General features: G+C 34.0%; 1 protein-coding gene across 1 annotated transcript in view; it reads right to left on the minus strand.

Annotated features, from left to right (window-relative positions):
* Window positions 1-23,990, minus strand: part of SLIT2 (slit guidance ligand 2) — a 143,236-nt gene extending 119,246 nt beyond the window's left edge. Inside the window, exons 1-5 of the mRNA XM_029234935.1 lie at window positions 23,929-23,990; window positions 11,989-12,060; window positions 6,336-6,407; window positions 3,658-3,821; window positions 1,519-1,657 (exon numbers count right to left, since the gene is read on the minus strand). Of these exons, the coding sequence (XP_029090768.1) occupies window positions 1,519-1,657; window positions 3,658-3,821; window positions 6,336-6,355 (323 nt within the window). The 5' untranslated portion in view covers window positions 6,356-6,407; window positions 11,989-12,060; window positions 23,929-23,990. The remainder of the gene's footprint in view (window positions 1-1,518; window positions 1,658-3,657; window positions 3,822-6,335; window positions 6,408-11,988; window positions 12,061-23,928) is intronic.
* Window positions 23,991-25,134: the final 1,144 nt, after the last annotated feature.

Raw genomic sequence — 25,134 nt, forward strand, 5'->3', positions numbered from 1 at the left:
CTTAATAAATGCTTGTGCCTGGAGAGATGGATATACTATTTCTCTGTGTGAACAGTTACTATGTCTTTCTACTATCTACTTCATCATATATTACAACTTCTAAGATGAGAGGCCTTATGCAATCTGTGGCTTTAGAATTAGATGGAGATGTTGTTTTTGAAGCATTATTTTCCATGATGCCTCAACATGCACCTCTTACTCTAATTAGGCTCAACTGTGCAATCCCTAAAACAAAATGTTCACTGCCACCTCTACCCTTTGTCCCCAATGTTTCTCTTTCACAGAATGCCTCTTCCCAAGACATATATTGTTCTTCTTTCAAGGTTCAGCTAAAAATACAAATGTCTTTTATGGCCAAGGTAGTGTTTCATCAATTAAAATTTGATGAGAATAATATTATTATGTGCATACATATATTCTTTGTCTGTGTCAAGTACTGCATCTCTCTAAGTACACTTTTAAGCACATATTAAATACTTTAAAATAATGTTAGTGGGTCTTATGAATTAAGATTATTCTCATATAAGATAAATTAGGGCAGTTAACAGTCAAAAAAATAATGAATAGTTCTTGAAAATAACTTATTTTTTTTGGTGCCTACTATGAAGGCCTATCTAAAGAAGTTGATCGTACTTTATTATTTCAACCAAATATGTCCCAAAATATTTATTTAATTCAAATTTAGAATTAACTTCTAAAACAATATATGGTAGGCTGGGTGGTTAAGAGGTGCTTTCTTCGTTAATAGATATTAAGGTAAAGATTTTTCCTAATGCTTACTTCCCAAGATGGTAAACGTAGTCCACTTTACATCTTATGTGACATTGTTTTAGCCACATGACTTATATTTGGCTAGGACACAGAAATGAATCCAGCAGCTGCATACAAAATAGGCATGAAATATTTTGTTGAGAGAATTTAATTTTTGATGGAGGTAGCCATTGGCTCAAATAAGCTAAAATGCTCACTAATTTAAAAATCTTATACATTTTGACTTGATAATATTATCTTTTTTATCCTTTGTGGTGGACTATACAACGGTTCAAACAAAACAGTGAAACTGTGTTTTAAAACGTGTTGTCTTGAGAAGGCAGACATCGTCTAGTTATCTTGTTTCTATGATTTATTACCCCAGCTTTGTTTTTCTTTTATTTTCCACCACTCCAAGCTAGAAATGGGCAGAAGCAGATCTCCAGAACCAATTGGATAAATGAGGTACTCATACTCTTATTTTTCCTAAAGCGCCTAACACCTTCTGAAGAAAACTGAAAGTATTATTTTTCCTTGAAATGCATTCCTTTTAATTCTACCTGTGTTGAAAAAAAGAGAAAGAAAAATCCTAGCCACTTCAATAAGATATTTAGTTAAACAGAGTCAAGGTCAATACAATTCTGAAAGAAACATTTGTCTAAGCTAATGGATCAGTTTGGCCTTTGATAAACCCAGAATCTCCTAAAGAAAGTCATGGCTTGGGTTATTGAGGAGGTGGGGGTATATGAGGGAATTCAGGGAACATACATTTCCGTGATAGTCTCTGGCAGATTTGTGGGGATCTCAGTGAGACCTTTCCCACGGCAGTCTACGATATTGTTGCTACAGGTACAAGCAGCTGGACAATGCAAAACACTGCAAGACGGCGCCATAAATGATTGGTGACCTGAAAAAGAAACAAACGGAAGTTATAGTTTTTCCTCCTCAATCTCATCATTGTGAAACACACAAACTTAGCTAAAATAACAAAGCACGTTATTAAACAGAAATGCATTTCTCTAAATACCTGATTATAAAACGATACTATATTTCTACAATATATTTTAGGAAGCATGCATGTATGTTTTGGGGTCAGTACCGATAAAGCAAATGAGATTTTTAAAACTAATTACAAAAATGATAATTTTTAAAATTTGAAAGATTTGTGAGAGAGGTTAAATTCTGATTTGAAACTAGAATTCTATTCAAATTTATTATGAGTTCCAAAAAAAGCAGCAACTTCAGACTAATCTATATTTCATTTCTAATAAGCTTAGATAGAGCACGGTCTTTATTGAATTTAAGTAGCTTAACTTACTTTAACTCAAAGAAGGAAAGGAAAACAGTAAAACTTCCCTCTCGGTAGACATAGCTGTCTAAATAAGTAATCATGTGCCAATAAGTGTGGGGGAAATAGATGATGCTAAGTTTGATTTCTGGGTAGGTTCAAAATTACCGCTTTTTTTGAAGTTGTAATAATTTGTATCAGGTCATTCTGTTAGTTGTAATCTAGATGATTCTTTTTTTGACTTTGTATGGCTTAAAATTTTAGGCTAAGTAGTTACCCAGAGGTATATATTTTACTACTCAGTATTGAAATTTTACTGTTCAAATGGTGAACAACAGGCTGTCAGGCATTTTGTACCAAATAGGCATCTGCAAACGCTGGGTTTGTCCCTGCAGCAGGGCCAGACCTCTCTGCCCTGCAGAGAAAGGGCCCGAGTGGTGGTGATACCCAGGGAGGAAGCTACAGGCTAATTACTAACCAGGTCCCTCTCAACAAGTTCTCACACTTTACAAAAATAGTCTCAGTCTAAACAAGAAACGTGAACTTGCCTTCTTCCTCATCTAGAAAACAGGAAGGAAAAAAGTGAAAAGAGAAAAAAGTGGTTAGGAACAAATTGTTAGTCATTTCCTTACTTAATTTTTTATAAAGCAATCAGACCTACTGAGCACATTCCATGACATTATAAGAAAATTTTGTTTGGGTTACAAAAAGCATGAGAAAATACATAAAAAGGTCTAAAGGACAGCAATAAAATAGAATCCTGAACTAGTATGTCTTCTCACTCTTCCTTTAGGAAACTGGTATTTATGATGCATTACAAATATTTAAAATTTCTGTTTTATTGTTATTTTGAACAGACACTTCTGAAACAGAAATAATTTATATGGATTGGGAATCAGACTGCCTAGGTTGAGATCCTTGGACTTAACTCTACAACCTTCGACAAGGTTACTTACCATTTCTTTTTCTCAGCATTTTAAACTTTAATGTAATGTTACATTTCTCGACAGATGTTATGAGGGAGGTAAAAATGAGGTAAATATTTCTGAAATACTTAGACTGATGCTTAAGCACAAAGAAAGAACTAACTGAATGTCACCTGTCGATACTTTACATAACCGGTGTCTTATTTTTGTTTTCAGATTTTTGTTACTAAAGTTAGTCATTTATCTCTTTTAGGTAGGATTGCATCACATGAAAAGTATTTTGTCACTTTGCAACTACAGTTCTGTTACTTTTTCAATTTCCCAGCCGGGATCCAAGATTAGTTCATCATTTTTGCAATTGTTAACATCAAAATAGAAATAAATTCTTACCTAAAGGTAAAATCATGAGTAGCAAACAGAACTGTAATTTAGGAATTTCTTATCTTTCCCTTGGACTGAAAACTGAAAAATCCTTCATCATAACTTAGGTGAAAGTAATCAGTAATTGCCAACCATGCACAAATGTCTTAGAGCCTATGACATCATCCCTAACACAGAGGATTTCCACAGAGTGATTAGTGCATAACTGCACATTAGTGAGGAACAGTGAAACCTCTGAAGCATGCACCTTACACAGTTCCTTACATCATAGCATACGGGAATATGAAAACAGAAAGGTTCTTTCTCCCTTACCACTGCAGACAAATTCTCGTTTTTGAACCTCAGCTACGTTATGGCCCCTTAGGTGGGATGGCCCCATACATTGAGTGTAGAGGCCCACCCGAGGCCTTTGGCGTAGCCAGTCCGAGAGCCAGGCCAGGTGGCAGTCACAATACAGGTTGTTCGAATGGAGTCGACTAAATGAGAGCCAAGAAGTTTAAAGCAAGAAAACAGAAAAGAGTCATTTCAAAACTTGGAAAATTCATTCATAATAACATATAACTTCGTCTCTACCTATAAATAGGTTAAAGCTTAATAAATGCCAATCTAATTATTTTCCTAAAAATTAAACTGGTTTATAACCACAGACTCAAGTCCCTCTTCATCTACCTCTGAGCTAAGTAAGTATACAGAAGCTTGAACATGACCATGAAAATCTTTTGCCTATGTCTATTCAAAGGGACAAAGAGACACAAAGAAGTCCAAGGCAAATTGCTCTGCAGTCCCAACATACCGGCAGCCAGTGGGGGTGGGGTGGAGGAATGGGGAAGTCTGGGCTCAGGCAGGGGTAGGAGGCATGTTAAGAAAAGTTGTGGCTCCCAGTTTGAAATACCAGTTAGTCTTGTCATTATTAGTCTCTGTGGCAACTGCTGGCAAAACTTTTTTAGCAGGTCACTTTCATTTTTTGCTGAACCCGACAGAATAATAATTCAATATAAACCATTTCTTTTCACATCCCTATTCTGATTTCCTTCTTTTTGTTTAATCGCAGTAAAAGGGATTAGCTGCTTTTGGCTCTTGGGGACATAGCCTCAAAGAGCAGGAACTGAAATTAAAAGACATAAATGGCTGGGAGTGAAGGAATTATGCCAGCCCCCTCTACGCTGGCAGGGATCCACACCAGATCATGGATCCCTTCCAAGTGGTAAATAGCACTTCTCCATTAATAAAATATCAGACAAATGTATCCACTAAATTAGGTAAATGACTTCAAACTGGCTTTTATGTTTTTTCAAACTAAAGAAAAGGACATCCAAAGCTATAAATCAAAGCATCATTCCCAGAATCATCTATGCCATGGTAATACCATTTTAGCCCTTTTTAGCTGATGTGCTCGATTATAACCCAATAACAGTAATGGATATTAAAACATGAAACCCAGTCCAGAAAGCTAATTGGACCATAAAAATGGAATTTTTAAGTAGCAATGATAATACAGAATAATGAAACAACCAAAGCAAGGGAATTTAAAGTCAGATGACTGTTTTATATTCTCCTTGAGCCTCGAGGTATGGAATAGACTGTCTTGCATCCAAACTAGACAGCATGCCACAGGACAGAAAGGCACATTTTGGGAACGCTGGGTGACCTCTGGTGAAGTTTGCTTGGAGGTCAAAGTGGCATCTTTTGGAAGCCACAAGGCACGTTCCACATCATTGCTCTTTAAATATTTCCATTGAAACCAAGTACATTACGATGATTCAATTAGATGTGCACACATTTGAAACGAGAAAAGAATATAAAAATTTAAAAACCTGATTAGTAAGACAAACTGTAGTGGATTTCCACAAGAAAATAAGACTCACTATACTATTTAATTTGTTTTTAAAAACTTAGCTAAAACTAATGAGAAACCAACTTCATTAAATATAGTTTGAGTGACCTGGGCTCTTCATTTTGCCAGTTAGTCTCAATCTGATAGCCCCAAGAAAACAAAACTTAGTTATGCCTGCTTACTTTTAGAATGATTTTATTTTGCTTAATTATATTCCAAGGAAATTATAGCCCATGAAGAGCTCAGTTTTAGTGAGGAAAAAATGACATTAGTATTGGTATTATCTAATTCATTAAAAAGTGGCAATTCAACTGATTTTTGACTAAAGAGAGAAAATAAATGTAATGTTTTCAGTTATAAATTATTGTAAAACGAAAATATTTTGAAAACCCTATCAAAATATATTTACTCTACTTAAAAACGCATATTTTTTCAAAAAGTCCAATGCTTGGTTTTGTTTCTCACCATTTCTCACATGTTGTATATAATATATATTTTTAGGTCAAGGTGATTCTGAAACCCAGTTCAAATGCTATTTATCTCTGAAAATGCTTTAACTAAATACCCCACCCTGGGCTTTGAGGATTAATTTTTCTCTAAGAGAAAAAAATAGCTGTATCAAACACTTTTATTAGAGAATCATTTTTATCCATCTAAAATATTTTAATGTCCATCTGTAACTCCTGAAAAGATATTTTAAAATATAAATGCTGACACAACCTTGATTACAGAAGCACTAAAGGGTGATGCTATAATTTTACGTCACAAAGAATGCTGGAGAGCCAGTTTAGCTTTATTAGGATTGCTTGCCATACAGTAATAAAATCATAAAGATTTACCATTTATCATTTCTGACAGCCAATCAAGGAGTCTTCCATTTCTTAATGAAATGTGATCTCCACAATAGCTCAAAGTAAATGTTTTTCTCCCTCCCCCAAACTTCCCATAACGCACATCATTTAAAAGGAAGCTTTCAAGTTTTCAGAATAATAGTTCATTTATTCAAATATCATATCCAGAACTTTTTAAAAAGTGGTGTTTCCCTTGTCTACCCCATGATGATCTAGTGGTCATATTCTTTACTTACTAAAAACAGTACTTAAGGGGAATCATTAATTGATTAAATTGACTTTATATATATATTGTGGCTACTTACAAAGTCCTAAGTTTAGGCATATGGTTGAAACTTGCCACAGAAAGTCTAGTAATGTTGTTATTGTTGAGAGTGCTGTAGAACAAAAAAAGGTTAGAAATTTTAGATATGAAAATTTATTGATCACTCCATATGTTAACACAGAAAAAACCTCTTGTGATTATGTTTATGCAGAACGATTACCTGGTAAAGATGGCATCAAGAATGAACTGTATTATACACAAGATGATAAATAAATTTCATACTTTAACATATTACTATGCATTCATCAAATATGTATTACTAATTTGTGACTTGAGTCATAGTATCTTTGACCATGTAGCTTTATGCACTGTGTACATACATGTCGATTTACGATACTGGCTAAGAAATGAACGAGAGATAGTCACAGTTGGAAAAATTAAACAGTTATATTTCCTTTAAGGGTATTATGTATAATTAGTGTCCACGAGTAAATGAACCCATTTGAATTCTCCAATTGAAATCTCATAGCAATGGCACAGAATCAGTACTTTCAGGTCCTGGAACAGAGTCCTGTTAATTGTCCTTTACTGTGGACAGCAGCTGCTGTTGAAATTTGAGTAGGAAGAACAAAATCTATATTTGGTACTTGCATTGGGTAGGAAAGAAGTGACATGCTGTAGCAATATAGTAAAAGCTTAATATATTCTAGCGGTTTTTAGTTGCAGCCACATATCCTGTTCTTTGTTTAGTGCTGTGTAGTGATCATGGTTTCTTGAAGCCAGGGTCAAGAAGATGGGTGGTCAAGGGAGATACGATGAAAATAAGTATACTTCTCACTTGGTTCAAATGTTTCCTAATTTCCCTCTAACACAAGCATTGTTAGTTGTATTATTACTACTATTTCTACTACAACTACTACTCATTCATTCATCAAATATGTCCTGAATGGCTCTTATTTTTATGGCAACATGGAATTTCTAAAAATAAGTCAGGCATAAATCTTGTCCTAAAATAGCATACAGCCTAACTGCAGAGATGAATTACACAAATTACAAAAACTTAGAGTTAGTAAGGTTTAGAAGAGAGATATCTTTTTGTCTCCATTTGGAGAAGTCTGATTGTGACAAGACAGTGAGAAAGACAGTTATCCCAGGAATGGGTGAGCAGAGTGTGGAGATGACAAATGATTCCAGTATACAGAAGATATAGTAGGGTGATGACTAAACAGGGCAGTGGCTGAAGAAGGCAGGAAAGATGGATCTTGATACAGGTGGATGATGTTTAATATTCAAGAAGGGTTTGAATTAGAGGTTGCACATTCACTTGCCTACAGAGGCCATGCAGGAAACATACATGAGAGAAGCAGGCTGCTTGTAAAGAAATAAAATGGGGAAGAGAGACGGGGAAGAGCAGACCGATCCCTGGGGACAAAGAGGACCTTGGTGATAGTGATGATATTCTCTGTTGTAGCAACTAATATTCAGCTCTGATGGACTGCGGCTCTGCTGTAATGGAAAGCTGCCAAACAATCTGATTTTCTCAAGAGAAACTAAAAACGGAAGTTTTTAGATCAATCTTCCTAATTTTTAAATACTGGCAACTAACTCAAATATTTCAGAGCCCACGGGCCACGTCTGCTTGGGCTAAGCAAGATACATTGAGGCCACTTTAGGCCAGCTAGTGGCTATGGTTATCAATGGTGGGATACGGGGTGTTCAGGGGTAGAGGGATTTACTTAAACTTCTCAGTAAAGCAGGGCACGACAGCTACAGATCTAGAACATGCACTGACTCTCTTTACTATCCAGTTTAGCAATGTATTGAATGATATAAGAACTAATGCAAATGATCTGAACTAAGTCGTATAGAAAAAACCCCACTGAATGAAGGATCTATAAAGCACTGAATTGGTCGGCTCATGTTATCTGAAAGCCTCTAGTATTTTCCTGTACTCGAGTGAAATGAGACTTTTTTTCAAGCACCATTAAAACATATCCTGATGTCTGAACTAAAAGGTTTCACTTCTCAAAGGGATTTGCTTTAAATGACACCTTTTCCTACCCTCAAAATTTATGCTGATTTTATATGGCTTAAATCTTCAGAGTATACAGCATACTGAAATGTGATTTTGGGGACAACTTTTTTTTTTAAGCAATTCACACTAGGCAGACATGCGTTAATTTTGAACTATAGTTTCTTATAATTCCACACAAAAGAGCTATCATTGCATGCCGAAGCCAGTGGCTATCAATTTGAAGACTTTTCTCAAAATGTTAATTTGTTTAACGCAACTAAAAAAATAGATCATCTCATTATTTTTATTCAGTATTGATGCTGGCAAAGCAATATTGATATTAATACCTGGTAACTGAACAATATGTGGAATCAATGAAATTAAGTTATTTTGAAATTAACAATAAATATAATTTTTGATTAGGTATGATGACATGTATGTGTTATGGCCATGATCAATTCCTATTATGAAACAATGTGAAGTTATATGCTGTACTTCTTTATTTGTGAACACTTTTTCCTGCATGGAAGTCTATTTCTATGTTCAACCTCAAGATTTTCTCTATGTAATGAGAATATATTCTGGTACAAAGGACATCCTGGTGTGTAAATAAGAAATGTTAGTCTTGGTAATCACGTAGGCCCTCTTGGACTTAGATCTTGATTTATTCTTTCTTATTCCCTAGTGCTAAGCATAGGATTTGGCAGAAAGTCTGATATTGAATGGATCTGAACCACTATGTTTCAATTCAATTCAATTATGTCCATTCTATAGAAAAGAAAAATAAACCATATAAAACTGGCAACTCAAGCAGTGTATTTCATTTCTGAATCTAGGGTCCAAAGAAAAAGCAAATATTGATCTACATTTAGTTTCCAATGCTATTTTTGAGACATCATCTTCTTATTAAGAAAACAAAGTTAATTCTAAACCCTATCAATGAGAATTCCACAAAAAGTCAGTTCATTTTACATGCAAGCGATAAGCTGCCTCCTTGCTTTCATCTACCTTGGCTTTTCCTTCTTGAACTTTATTCATTCTCTCCCTTAATATATATTTTAATCTAACAAATTTCCATCAATGGTTCAGTATGATTACCCCCATCTTCTCCCGTTTGGCCTCAGTATATTCATATATTCACACATGATTCACAGAATCAAAATTTTAAAATATCTAAAACATTAGAAATCCAAAATTTAAGGTGATGTGCAAATTAATGCTCTTTCATTATTTCCTCATAATAAAAAGATATATCTTAAAGAGTCATGGATGATAAAAATAAGCAAAACAGGTAAATTTCTTTCTGGAACTCTATATAAAAAATGGTAACTCTATATTAAAAAAGCCCCAGACCAGACATTTGTAATGGGTAAACCTTTGATCTACTTGACAAGAGATTATGGCTTAACAAAGTCAGTCTTTCCAGCGTTCTAGCCAATTTAGCCTTAAATTCTTCATTAATTAATTTCTCTAAAGGCTGCATAAATTATGAGCATTAAAAATTAATATATATTAAAAGAATGTCTGCTTGACTTTATATTTAATATAAACTATTAAAATTATTTTGAAAAAATTCACATTTTCTCGTATTGTGCTAATTTTAATTCTTTTCTTTAGCAAACAAACTCTATCCATTAGATACTCTTTGAGACCTATCTATTGAGGTCCTCAAAAGAGTTCCCAACATTTTAGATTCTGATTTTAATTCCATGAACCACGAGATGTTTATCACACTTTGGTGTGTTTCATGATAGTGGGTCTTGCAAAAGTCACCTTTTAGATATGTTGCTAACCTGACAAAATATAGGAGGTGACTGTGTTTTCTTGAACTTCCTGCTTCTAAAAACAATGATACTAGTTTAGAACTAAAAAAGCAAATGAATAGTTATTGTATTTGTGGGTAAAGTGTTTTCAATGTCTAGCACAGAGCTTGACACATAGCAGGAACTTTCTCTCTCTTCCTCTCTCTCTCTCTCTCAATATATACGGAGCACTCAATACCTCCTCAGTATATTAAACATATATTAGTTATTCTATAGCTAATAAGTATTTAAGTTCTTTTACTTAATAATAAAGTACTTTATGGGATTTAATTCATTCAAAACATTTAGCAAATTTTTCATTAAATGTTTGGTATCATTCATATTCTCAGTTAGGTGCACTGACTTAATAACAAATTCTTTGACTTATTCTGCTCTGTTCAACTAAGTAACACTTGTGGTAGTCTCCTCACATATAAAGTTTAGTGACACTGACTATGGTTTTGACGTCAGACCACTATCATGAAATCATAGTTGTATCGCAATTATTCTCACTCTGAAATAGCATTAGTGAGCTTCCTATATTAAAAATGGCTCTGGAACACAATTTTAAAAGTGGCCTTATAACTACAATGTGTACGACAAGCACTTTGATTTTTTTTTTCCTTTAGAATAAGTTAGATTGTTATCAACAGAAACAAAGGTGATCTCTCAAGTGGTTAGAGAACAGTATATACTCTCAGAGCAATTTACCTCAATCAACTCATTCTTACATAATTCTTTAAAAATAATTAATAACTTAGCAGCACATGACACACTGAGAAATTCGATTCATTTACTTGCAAATAAAACCAAAATCATATAGAAAATATTGGAAAAATAAGCCATTCTAGTTGAAACAATCAACTTTTTTCAGAATTACATTCTGCTCTTCAAACTCAATTTATAAAGCAATGGGATCTTTTTCTCAGGAGGATTTCTGGATAACATTTAACACATGGACTGAAAATTCAAAACCTCTTCACATTTAATTCAGTTTCAGATTTCTGAACAAACTGAGTCAGGGGAGAATTATAGCATAGAAATATATTTTATTGGGGGGAGAAATCTGTAAGTATACTTAAAAAGTTAGAAAGGTGAATCTTTGGGGAAATTTTTCAGAAATGTACAGGTGGCTTAAGTGGCTTTAGTAACTCTAGTTTTCATTGAAATTATTTTTCATTATAATTAACAATGCCATTAAAATTATTTTACAGTGTCAAAGGTCTGTAGAGATTACTCAGTTACCTCTAACCAATTTTGTCAGCCATGTCTGTCCAGCAAGGAAAGACAGAAAATGTCAATTATAATTCAAATCTGTGTGTAGTGCTTTACAAAGTCAGTAGTGAAGACTTTAAAATGGACCTAGTGGGCGGCTTATTAAATTTAGACAGTACATTTCAAAGTAACCTTACAGAGATGGTAAGTTATCTAGTTAAAATGACATTTTAAAATGAGAAAATGTCTTTCCATTGCACAGCAACTAAAACATACCAACATATCAGCTATTAAGGTTTATTTTTTGTTGTAATGTTTCCTACGCAACTGATGTTATCTTAATATATAGCAATTCTGGGAATTCTCACAAATCCTGTGTATGAGACTATTTTATCATAAGGAGAAACACTTAAAAGACAATACGTGTGAACATTTGAGTGTCGTTCCTAAATCAGACAATTTTACCTAAGCATATAGATATGCTATGCAAGGTTTTGCACAGACACATTTCAACTCTTCTCTGTATTCGCTGTGAGTTATTTAAGGGCTCTGTTTGGGAAACCATTTTGACACAAGGTTTCAAGCTAACAGATAAGCATCCACCTTAGCACTCCCCAGACACAAAGCTCCCGTTAAAAGAGTAAGAAATAAGCGGTACTTACAGCACCTCCAGGTCCCGGAGAGCCCTAAATGCCCCATCTTCAATACAGCTGATCTGGTTGTAATCCAGTTGCCTGTTAAACAGATTAGAAGAATATATGTAAGAGATTGGACACTAGCAGGGTTAGGTGAAAGGGAGTCTCCTGAAGGGTCTCTGAAGCCTTGGCTGCACTAACTGAAATGCTCTCACAAATACACTCATCTGCTTAAGAATGTCACAAGCCATTCTGGCGTCGGTGCCATCACTGAAACCTCTTTTTGTTCTGAACTGTGTGTGCAAATAGCAGCCCTTGGAAAGCTCCAGTAAATAATAACTGCACCTTATATTAAATGCCATAGGAATGCAATTTCATTACATCAAGAAAAGCTATCCATTAAGAGCTTTCAGCGTCATCTTGCTGAAACAATTTCATTAAGGTAAAGGACTGTAAATCACTTAATGTCACATGCACCCCCTCAGTGACCTAACAGAATCCATTTATCAGAGACACCCAGCTGCATGTTAATTTCACTATCCTTGGCAAGAAAGAGCAAGAATACTTTTAGGTTTTCTTCTTTTAAAAGCAGTTTTCTTTCAAGAACTCCAAATCAGGAAAGAGAAATGACGTCCCACCTATCTCCTTGCTATTTCCCAACTAGACATACACCTTACAAAGCTACCAGTTGTTTTATATTAAGCTTCACTATATGCAAGCATTGTTATCATTAAATGCGACTTCTTGGCACTGTAAATATTAGACTTTTCAGTTAAGGAACTTCCCAAATTACACCACTCTCCAGAAAACAAGTTTTTTAAAAGTATTAAGAAATTTTAAAAAATTTGCTTTTCTCAAAGCTGCTAATTTCGGCCCAAAACACTATGAAACACATATAGCAGCAAGATTGTTAAAACACCACACATCTCTACAGTCAAACATTTAAAAGCTGTATCAGCTCATTCTAAATAATACAGAATTCAAATAAATGAATGTTCTCCAGAAGTTTAAGTACTCATTTGCTAAAATTCAAAGATTGAAAAAAATGGCTGCTCCAAACTTATTTGCTTTTTCCTGCCGCTTGTCTGGGGAATTAAAATTTCCTTCTTCATACTAAGAAATTTACTTGGTTGAAATGGACAACTAAGTACTAAATCCCACAGCACTCTCCTTTTTGTTTAACAAATAAGCAGTTTTTATTTAAATCTAGTAGCTTGATGCTTAGCGATATTATTATTCCTGTAAAGAAAAAGTATTTTAATGCTTCACTTGAGATAGAAACAAAATGTTTAATGAAATAGTCAGGTGAGTTGTCAGCTCTGCATGCGTTGGGAAGGGAGGTACATGTACAGGGTAAGACTATGATCCTAATACAAATGAATCTTGTCCTTGTTTCAAGTGCAGAATTCACCAAAAGGGCTAATTCAAATCTGAGGTCGGTTTTTAAGGGAAATGTTGCAATAGCTGTTTCTCTCACAAGACGACTGAATAAAGGTGAAGTGATTTAAACCAGTGACTTTCAGAGGGGCCTTTTCAAAGTCCTTACTTTAGAAATTATTTACATAGAGAATGTCTCATGAAATATACATCTCATTTTTAAGAAGGTCTCTGGAGGACATAATCATATAAGAGGCTACCTTGATGCCGTGCAAATGGTGCGTACTAAGATGTGCAATATAAAAAACGTGAGCCCTTGAGAAGATACAATTTTATTGCTTGTATAAACTAAGGCTTTCCCCAAACAACAGCTACCACTCATGCTACCGTAACAGCTGAAAGCATTTCTGCTTATTAGGAAGTATGCAGAGGTATAATTTTATTTTCTAAGAAGACTTTTTAAAGACTCATGATGTAATATGGTTGCTGCAGTTCAAAGAAAACACTTAACATTCTTGAGCACTTTTGATTTTTACAGATTAAATTCATTTAACAATTAAGTTAATAGCCATTTTTTATTTTTAAAGTGCTAAATATATATCTACACTACTATTCTCTAACCTCTTGAACAATTTATCAAAGCCATTTAAATTAGCACAATGGCATGAAGTGTTACCCTTGACACACTACAAAAGAGAAATTGTTTCCAGACAAATTGGCAAAATCTTTTAATGCTATCAAATTTGCCTAATGCAGTCTCCAGGTTAATCTGTAAAAGGGTGAGCTGTATGTTTGCCCATATCTTATTATCCTTAGCTGTCAATGTATAAATCAGTGCTGACACAGCTTCTTTTAAATCATGCATACTATACACAAAGGGGAAGCCCTAGTTTGACAGAAAGCACTCAAGCAAATCTTGTCCTACAAGTACTGAAAGACAGATTACTTTTTGTATACCACTAGAAGTTGAGACGCTGCTGGAAACTTTTCTAATTTTACCCCTCTTTAACGTTGCTCATGGTTATATGCTTCTTCTGATTCTTAACAGAAATCTAAGCCCTTACTGGCACTAAACCATTAAGAATATTCAGCTCTCATAGGACCAAAGTCGTCCCTAAAAGTTTCCTGAATGCCATCATATCCCAGTTCAAATATCTTCTGAGAAGGAAGGTATTTTGTGAAAACATTACTCATTTGAAAGGACAATGAAAATCGAAGTAAATAATATTTTCATCAGTGGGTAGATTTTGTAGTATTCAAAGGTATGTTTATGGAAAGTGTTGTACCCGCATGACTGCTCATGGGAAAAATCTCTCTGCACAAACCTCTATTTGTCTGCATATGGTTCAAGATAAACAGTGTCAAAACTACGCAAAAGTGTAATTTATTTCAGTTTCTGGACTAATTTTCTTCACCTTGTTTCCTCTCATGCTACTCACTTCCTTCTCTACCACCTCTCAAACCCTGGGCACTCCTGCTTTCTGTAAACAGGAAAGGATCTGTTCAGCCAAGAGTTTAGTGACGTGTTTAGATGTGATTATAAATTGTGCCGTAAAATTGTTCCGAATTAAGGAATTAGTAAGAAGAGAATTTTTTCACTTCTCCAAAAAGTAATGTTACAGCTATTTACCCAGACATAAGGTAAATGTGTTGATCTTTAGATGATAAGAGCACTAGGTGCATCAGAGACGGCTTGAGGATCCTTTCCTGACACAGGAGCTACTTCCCAGGGGGAAGCAAGCTAGTGCTTTTCTTATTTTCCCAGGAGAAAGAACGGTATGGATAGTACCACTGGTGGTTTCTTTCAGACATTTAGCCTACATGTTCTTGCCCAGACTGCTGTGTCTTCTCCTCATTTCCTACCCCTAGCCCTCCTCTCTTGTTTCTGTTCAAATTCCGACCCATCCTCTCTGATCCTCCACCGTCCTAGTTTGTAAGAGTGTGACTTGAAGCAACTGCTTTATCTTTAATTTCATGAAAATAATGTTGTTAAAAAATATATTCTCTTTAAGATTTCTCTCAGCATTAACATTCTATGATTCTCTTTTCAGTGGTAGGTGATCCTCTTCTGATGCTCTAGAATAACTCTAGACTGCCTATTTTATTTTTTCCTAGCACTGGTAAATTTAGTCTTAGAGAATGCAGTATGCTTTTATTAAGAGAGATCACTCTGTGCCTCACTCACATAAAATTTCGGAAGTTGATCTGATTGTCTTTAAGACTAAAAATAATTTAGCCTAGCTTCAGATTTTGATTAATTCTCAGAATGAGAGACAATATATAATGTTGCTAAGTATAAATTTTACAAAAGAGGTATATTAAATGACAAAAACGGTTGGACATTTGCTTACTTGGCATCCTGAAATATAACTGGAGACACTGCACTCTGTTGCTTTTTTTTTTAACATCTTTATTGGAGTATAATTGCTTTGCAATGTTGTGTTAGTTTCTGCTGTATAACAAAGTGAATCAGCTATCTGTATACATATATCCCCATATCCCCTCCCCATTCTGTTACTTTTAAGTAAGTCTTTTTCAGGATTTCCTGTTGTCATTTTTAGAAATCTAGATACCATACTGTTTGAATTACATACAAAACATACCTTCCTGCATTAACTTTAGTTGGTTTTGTCCTTACTCATAGAAAATTCATATTTCAGTGCAGTGTCCAAGTAATAAAATCTTATTACTAATTTTCTTTTTGTAAAAATCAGAACTCCATAAAATATACTTAACTCTGAAACAATAGTGAACATAAAAATTCTTTAATAATTTCTAAGCCAGGCAGAGTTTCTCAATGTCTCAACAAAATTATTATCACTATGCTCCACTTTCCCAGGGTTTTTTAGGTATGAGAAATAGAAGTTTCGTTCATATTTATCTCACCACTGTAAGATGACAAACTCCAAGAATCTAGTTGACTTAAAACACATCAAAGTGACTACAGTCAATATGAGGGAAAAACAACATTTCACTATTTTACAAGCAACCTGATAAAACATAAATATAATGGGAGAAAAAGAAAAAAAAATGCTGGTAAGGATATGGGCAGGATCTGTTCTATTTCTTCCCTGTGTGTATAAAATTCAGGTGAATATGAGTGCCTAAATATACAAATCTTATGCTAATAATGATTGTTTAAGAAGCAGTTCAAGATTTAAATTATAATACATAGAGGGAACAAAAAAATTTAAATTAATCCATATAAATGAACATCCTAGAGAGAAGTATCAGCAAACATTTACCTTGGCATGAAAGCTCATCTGTTAGCCTGGACATTAATGAAGAACATAACCAAGGAAAGGACTCTTCTTAGGAACCCAAAATAATTTATGTTATTTGAGAATTTAACCCTTTTGCAATCTTTCAAGTAACATTTTGTTTTTCTCATAGGAATAAAGAATCTCAGTTTTTTGGGAATAAGCTGTGGTATAAAGTTATATCCATTTGATAATTTATTAGAAGGAAGCTAAAGGTAGTTCTAACAGAGATGGTAATAGACACTGGAGGAAAGACAACTAAGTTGACCTTCACGTTCTGGTAAGTCTAAGTAGACTAATCAAGGGAGGTAGAAATTGAAACTGACAATGATAATTGCTAGCATTTATTGAATGCATAGCAAATGGCAGGGTCTGTAGATATACCCGTCTCATTATTTCTCACAATTACTTGAAAAGGTAGGTATTATCATTATTCTGATTTTATAGATAAGAAAATGAGGCTCACAGAAGTTCAATAAATTATGCAAAATAGGTAGTAAATATTTAGTGAAACCTTGATTCAAATTTAAATCTATGTATTGCTGAAGCCCTCACTAGATACACAGGTGGCTAGGAAAAGAGATTCAGGAGCTATTCATTCTGCGAGTGGAGGTTTCTGCTGAATTTCTAATGGCCAAGTTTCAAGGAAGAAGCCAGTAGACGAAGAATGTTACAGAATTTCAGAAAAGGAAGAGATTACCCTAGGCAAAAATAATTGTGTGAGGAAGAGAAAAAAAATCCCCCGATCCCTAAAAGATGGATAGAATCCAGTAAGACAGAAATAAAAGTGGGCATTCCCTATGGAGGAGACTGGTTCAAAGAACACTTGTGAGCAGAGGTTCTACAATGTTCACAGTAAATGTCTGCAAGAGAGGGGCCATTCTGATGTGAGCGAAGAACTTGTGTGCAGATTCGGGGGGAGAGAGGGCTGGGAGCCTGCATGGGTGTCAGAACATTGGGACTAGTCAGAATATCTAAAGAGACTAGATGGCATGCCATTTGATAAAAGTCGCTGCTCTCTCAGGGAAGAGCCTATATTCCTACAGACCCTGCAGAACTACTGTAGACAATACTCTGCTAAATCCCCAAGGCTTTGCCATAATGCCTATAGCAAAATGTTTTTGTTTTTAATAATCTGTATGATTTTGAACCAGGTAGTGATGGGATGAAAAACAATGCTTTATGAAAACAAATCTGGCTGCAATGTTACAACTATCTAATGAGAATATAAACTGGAGATCAAAACTCAGTTAGCAGGTTATTGTAACTGCTCAGAGATAGAAAAGAGTGGCTCTCCAGGGTTGGGGAAGTAAGAAACCTAAAGATCTGTTCTGTCTCAAGGACAACACGCAGCCACAGAAAGATCATGACAATTACTATTTTATACTGATACATATGTGAATTAGATTCCCAACTACTCAATCAAAATGTCTTGTGTTTTTTTCTTTTTAGTTTTATTGTTTTGGAAAATGTTGATGAAGATACGTTATTTAGACTCATTTTTTACATGAGAGAAAGCTATCAGTAATAAAGAGTGCTAAGGCATCCAGGAGAAACAGCAAAATGCGATGTTGGAGAGGTTATTGGTAGCAAACTTGACCATAGTTGTTGCAGATTATCACAATTCAGTGTGGTTTTTTAGACTGAGTTTAAACCAGGCAAATTCTAGGACCATGGACAGTTCCCATGGTACTGACTGTGGCAACTGCTGAGTTCCTAATACATTTTACGTCTAAGAACCCAAACAACTGCTGGTTGCTGGTTGTCCCCTATGTCCACAGGCAGCATTCTGGATGTTAAGAGACGCTCTGGTCCTTATACCATAAAACTCAACTTCATTTGCTATTCATCTAAATGAAGAGCCATTGTTACAGGTTTGTTCAGAAGGTTCTACCTCCCACTAAAGACCTGTATGCGGTATTTAATCTAACGCTAAAGATAGCAAGCCCCTTGAGTGAGAAACCAACCTCCCCTTCAAAGTCTCTTCAGCCTCAGGCTTACTGAAAACACTTTTGGGAGGAGCTAGGGGCACTAAAAGTTACAATTTCAATTTGATATACATGGATTTTATTTTTATGATAATTATGTAAAAAGTATGTAATTAAGTATGACAAGAAATGTAGTAAACTAAACATGAAAAGTAGCTGATTATGGTAGTCATTCTGTAAATATGACTTAATTTATAGGACAAAGCTAAAGTAAGTCTTGCATTTGAATGGTTAAATATATAATACACTCTTCTGGTTGTTACATATTTATTCTATATTACGTGAGCAACCTTGTTCCCTTATCATCATGAAGAATGCAGATGACAGAGGAAAAGAAACCAGTAGATTGATATTTTAAAATAGAGAAGTGTGAAAAAATAGCAAAATATATGTCTTTCTGTGTACCTAGTATAGAACTGTGAATTTTCCTCCTATGGGTTTTAATTGATCCATTAATAAAATAAATTGAAGATGACAGAGTTCCAGAAAAAAATTAAATTTCTAAATAACATAAATAGCTGTGTAGCAACATACAGATTAACCTTCTCTTTCCTATTTGCCAAATCTTATCACCAAGAATCAGTGCATCCCAAATTGGGTTATCTGTTTCCTAAAAAGTCATGGCCATGCATTCTTGTTTCCCAAATGATACCATGACTTACTCAAAGAGAACCAAGCTAAATCATCTTATAACTTAAATTATCTTATAACCCTTGTCTGTAAACTAATGTATGTTATAAAAGAATGAATATAAATATTTTCCTTAACCTATTTGTTAATGACAGGTAGTTTTATTGGAAAAGGAGGGTAAGATTCATAACGGATGAAAATTTAATGGAATTGGTATAATGCAAGCAAATAGAAAAGGAATGTATTTATTAATGAACAGTAAATAGTAAAGTTTGGAACATAGAGTACATTTTGAGGATACACCGCAACATGAAAGAAGAATAAAAACCAGGTATGACGTACTTTAAAAAGTCTACCTAAAATAATGCTTGTTGGAATTTAGTTATTTTAAGTATTCAGGTTCAACTCATTAAAGAAACTAATGTAAGGTATGATAGAGTTTGCTTTTGTAGCGTGAGTAACTCTTGGCAATCCATTTGATTTTTAAGTTCATATATTTGCACTTCTTTGCTTAAATCCTAAGATAACATGACTAGAAATGATTTCTCATAAAAACAAGAGACTCTTGGAAAAATTTTATATTCATAAAATACCTACTTAGAGAATAATTTTGCAAGTCTCAGCAATAAGGCAAGATTTATTATAATTTGAATATTCTCTTAAATTATTCAATTAAATAGAAATGCCTCATACATACTTGTAAACAAAACTGGCACAATGTAACATGTCTTTGTTCAGAAACTGATCAGGAGGCAGCCAAGGCTTTATTAGTCAGTGTTAAATATATTAAATACATATACAAAGTTTATCAAGGAAAATCATATAAACATTGATTATCATTTTGGTGAGGCATCATTTGGTAATGATATGGTATCAGTACTTGAATTCATACTTGGAGAGTTCAAGCACACAGATGTAAATCCTATGTAAAAGTGCTGCCAGTGACTTTTATAAACACTATTATTTAGTTGATATTTTAATACGATCTTGTTATTCTCAGATCTCACTGTGTACAATCCCAGAAAAAAGAAACTGGTTTAAGTAGCAGGTAGAGAAAATTGGGTAACAAAATAAAATAGAAAGAGTTTTAATCCAGTTTGGAAATTAATAGGGGTAAGCAAAAAAGTTATGGGAAGTTCTCCCTGGAGATGTTTAACAGCAAGATAAATGTCCAGCTGTCTAGAATAGTTTTACCGTGGCTTGCCTGGAGGAAGAGGAATAAAATCTGCTAATTTGCAAAATTTCCACAGCATCAATTTCATATTGTCAGGATACTGCCTTAAGCATATTTAGCCAATCCACAAGATTAAAGCAAGTGCTTCCAGTGAAAATCTTCTGATAACTGGAATTTGTTCTGAATAAGGCCTGAATATGTGGTAAATCCAATAAACTCGGTACAGTGCACTAGACTAGTCTTTTAGACGGCGCTATACAAAATATCGGCTTGATGCAACTAAAGCACGTATTCCTTCTGTGCAGCCTTACTTCTCTTTTACTCCCTGAATGACTCGAAACACTAGCCATTATGGCACCATGCAGGGTTGTCCAAACTGTAAACGTACACACTGGAATAATAAATAAGACAAAGCACTATGCCTCTCCTTCCCACACTGAATGTTAATAATATTAATAATGTCAATATTTATGGACTTTTACTGAGTCATTACTTGATGACATACAGTACCATTTTAACAATAATACAAATTAAAATTTACTCTCAGTTCTAACATATTTTACAAAATATCCTTCTTAATTTTTAATGATAAAACTAAACTTCACACAAAGTCCCATGAAATTGAAATTTTTTTGAATAATGTAGTTTGAACTATTTTTTAATTATAGCAAAATGCTTTTTAAACGTGAAATTTTAGAAAATTGTAACTATGATCTTATTTAATTCAATAAACCTGTAAATGCATTGTGGTGTTTCAATGTTCTCATGGTCTTTCTCACTGTTACATGGAAGGCATTGAGAGTAGCAGGAATAAATTGTTCTTTTGATCATCACATCATCATTTAGCACTCACATAGTTTCTTAAGCCCCCTTTCCTCCATAAGAACAGAAACCTCCAAAGTTAAAATCATTTGGATGCCACTCTACTTGGCTTCCTCCATATGCAGATTGCTATGCTTCTTACCACTGCTGCTACTCCGAATTAGTATTCGTTCACCTTGAAACGGAGGTAATATTCCTTATATCATACACACGCGCACGCACACACACACACACACACACAATAAACACACACACACATTCCACTGCACTTTAATTTTAATCCTCCAAACCAATCGAAACCCAGAAATCAGGCCTTGCGTAGGTCTTAATAAATTCTTACTTTCTCAGTCTGCTTTTACCGGCCACTACTCACCAGTATACAGTATGAGCCAACCTCCTTGAAGATTCCTTTATATTTTCTTTCAGTAACTCTTTTCTAAAGTATTCCCTGATAACTTCAAGCAATATCAATACTTTTATCTCTTTCTTTCCTCAGTACCTGTTGCATTTAATTTGTTTATAAATCAGAGTCTTGTGTATATTCATTTAGTACTTTCTGATAGATTTTTTTCCCCATTATTGCAGCTCCATGTCTAATTGACCCATGATAGACATGGGTCTATCTGATTGATTACTAATATTGCAAACTAGTTTATGCTCTCCTTTCCTCTCTCCTTAGTATAAATTTTTCAGTGCTAAATTCTAGCAGTTGCTGAATGAATACTGTACTATATTTTGTAGCATATTACTGTTTTAAGGTTTTTCACATATGGTTTTTCTCTAATAACCACAGCAAATGTAAGAAATTATTATACTGATTTCATAAAAGTAAAAATTAAGGCTCAATGAAGTTTACTGATTTGTTACGTCTACAAAACAAAAAAATGGCAAGAGATTCTGAGACAGTCCTAAACTCATCTCACAGTATACATAATAACTGCCTTTAAAATGGTAGAGGGGGGGATGATGTCGTGGGGAGAAATATTTCAAAAATCCTGCTAAATCAATATTGCTTTCTTCAAAGTATAAGGGCTAGCATTTTACTTTTCTTTTTATCTCTAAACTTTTAAAATCACATTTTTAAAGAATAAATGAAGAGGAATTAAGGAAGAATCCCACTATGACCGGTATCTCACTCCCAAATGCATCCTTAAATATGGGAGAAGGATTACTTAATAGACTTGGATTCCCTAAATATCTTTGCTAAGATTAAAAGCCACCTGTTTTAAGGCTTTAGAAAAAATACTATTGTAAGATTGCAAGTGGCATTCTCAAAGGGTGGTCACCTTTGGCCATTACTGTCCTTTTACAGAGACATATAGGCAACTCGGGTAGGTGCTACATTGGGATCTTTATGTTGTTCTGCTCAGACGTAATATACAGAGGCGGTTCTGAACACCCTACATCTCTGAATCTATCTGAAGGCTTCCCTAAGTTTTCATTAGAGATTAAAAACAAAGCAAATAAAATCTCTTTAACATGTAAACGCTCATAAAAACCTAGGGCCAGGATTTTGACGGCTCTACACATTTATACCTAGAAGTCTATATTTTTCTGTCTTTACCTATACACTTAAAAAAAGTACAAATTAAAGTACAAATTTTAAAAAAGTACAAATTAAAAAAAAAGTTACATTGAGGAGAGGATGTAGAGGCCATAAATTGTAGCTTTATAAACAGTCCTCTTTGACGAAGGAAAACATCTGTCTCACTTTCGCTACTGGAGAAATATTGTTGGATCCCACCACGGAGAATTCGGAATATAAGTTAATTCTTAAAGTGCCTGCCCTGTTTATTACTAGCTAAGAAATACTGAATTCCTGATAGTTAATCTCAGCACACAGGGGCCTTTTCCCCCCACATTCCAAACTAATGGAAAAGCTACAGAAAATGTTTTACATTTTAGATTCACGGTGAGTCAAAAACCATCATTTTAAAAGGCTAACAAGGTATTTTTAAATTTATTAAGATATATATCAATGATATTAGGATTGCCACTGTGATCTTAAACCTGGTATGTAAAGAGCTCTCCACACTTACAAAAAACACATCTACATAAGACACTAGATTAAAGATTTATCAAGGGATAATACAGAAACATAGTTTTCTTTTTCTTTCTTTTTTTTTTTTGCTTTTTAAAGAAGGCTATACATATATTTTTTCATAAAGATATAAGAGGGAAAAGATGCAAGAAAAGTATTCACACAAAGGGAAAGACAATTTTCTCATTCTCACACTGTTGGCATTTAATGAAAATGGTGATCTAAAAGCTATTTTAAAAAGCTGTAGCTCTAGGCCACAGGTATCTCTAACAAGAAAATATTATCTACTCTTTCCAGAAAAAAAATATTCTGCATTTCCAATAAACACCGATAACAAGTGAAAAAGGAGCTATTGAAATTAGCTCACAGTAAGGGGAAGAAAATACATTGTAAATACCTTATAATCAAATAATTTCTTTAGATTTCACAAGATTAATCACAAGGTTTGAAGAATGAATTTGATAACAACTTCAGTTTCTAGACATCTTCTAAACGAGAATCTCTTCAGATAGCTTGTGAAAACAATTTAAAACTTATTGTTACAAGCTCTCCTAAGGAAGCATAAAGATGTATATAGGCTTTCACCATTTTTTTCTGACACTTTATTTAATATAAATTAAACTTGGAAAATGGGTAATTAAAAGAAAAACAGTATCAATTAGGAAAAATACTTACAGATTTTTAATATCAACTGCCCCACGGAAAGCTTTCCTTGGAACTGCCTGAATTTGGTTTTCACTGAGGTCACTAAAAATAACAAAAAAAGAAAAAAGATCAAGTTATAAATGTTATTTAAGAATTATTTTAATCAATGTGTTTGAAAAGTGATAGGACACTTCCAAAAAAAAAAAAAGAAAGCTAAAATAATACGAAAGGAGCATAATTAAATCCATAGCATTAGATGCAATTTCTAATACAAATATTTTACATATCTAATATAAATTAAAAAGTTGGACTAAATGGTTTCTTGAAGTAATTTTTCAGATATTTAATTTCATAATAAATTATTAAATATGGTTCTCTTAAATTTAAGAGTTGATTCACTTCTGTGTAATAAAATGTACTTTTTAAAACAAATAGTAAATCGTTCATAACTCAATTTCAAGGGGTTCTAAAGTTTTAGTACTTCATATTTCTCCAATATCACTAACATAACTTAAGACGTATATAGGAAAGCAGTCCCTTTTAACATCCTAGAGAAGACTGGGCAAAAACTGATAAAACCTGGGCAGTGTGATTAAGTTTTCATAGCACTTTAAGTAATCTTGAAAATGGAACACGGCAGTACTGGCCCAACAATAAAACCCACAGTTCTTGCATGAAATATTAGCAGCAGGTTGATTTAGAACCTTCTTTAAATAATTCTATTATAACCATAAACACAGACTGTCTATATTTGCATTTTAATTTAATCGAGAAATACATTTTAATCAAGGGAAAAAAAGCACTCTTTGAGTTGAAATGAGAGTTTGTAAAAATCACTCATCTCGTGAAATGGATCATTATTTTTCCTTCAGAGTTCAGATGCAATTCTATAAGCTCACATAGTATTACTAGCTTTAACAAGTAGGATATAAATACACATGCAAGAAATGTCACTGAAAAGAGGAAATTTTAAATAACACTACCACATAGCAGAAAGCTGAAATATCAAATAAAGTATTAAAGTAACAATGAAGGTACTAAAATTATCTTTAAATTCAAGATAACTGACGCTCACAAAGAAAGATGAAGCTACTGACCACGGGTACATGCCTGCCAAAACGGAGTCATTTTCCAATTTTGTGGAGGCATATTGGACGAATTCACCAGCATTCTCTCCCCCAATGCTTCTTATGACCAGAGCTGGTTGCTCACACACTTCTCGCCACACAATAGAGA

The sequence above is a fragment of the Monodon monoceros genome, unplaced genomic scaffold, assembly GCF_005190385.1.
Source record: "Monodon monoceros isolate NGI ecotype Baffin Bay Population unplaced genomic scaffold, NGI_Narwhal_1 Super_Scaffold_20, whole genome shotgun sequence".
NCBI classification, from domain to species: domain Eukaryota; kingdom Metazoa; phylum Chordata; class Mammalia; order Artiodactyla; family Monodontidae; genus Monodon; species Monodon monoceros.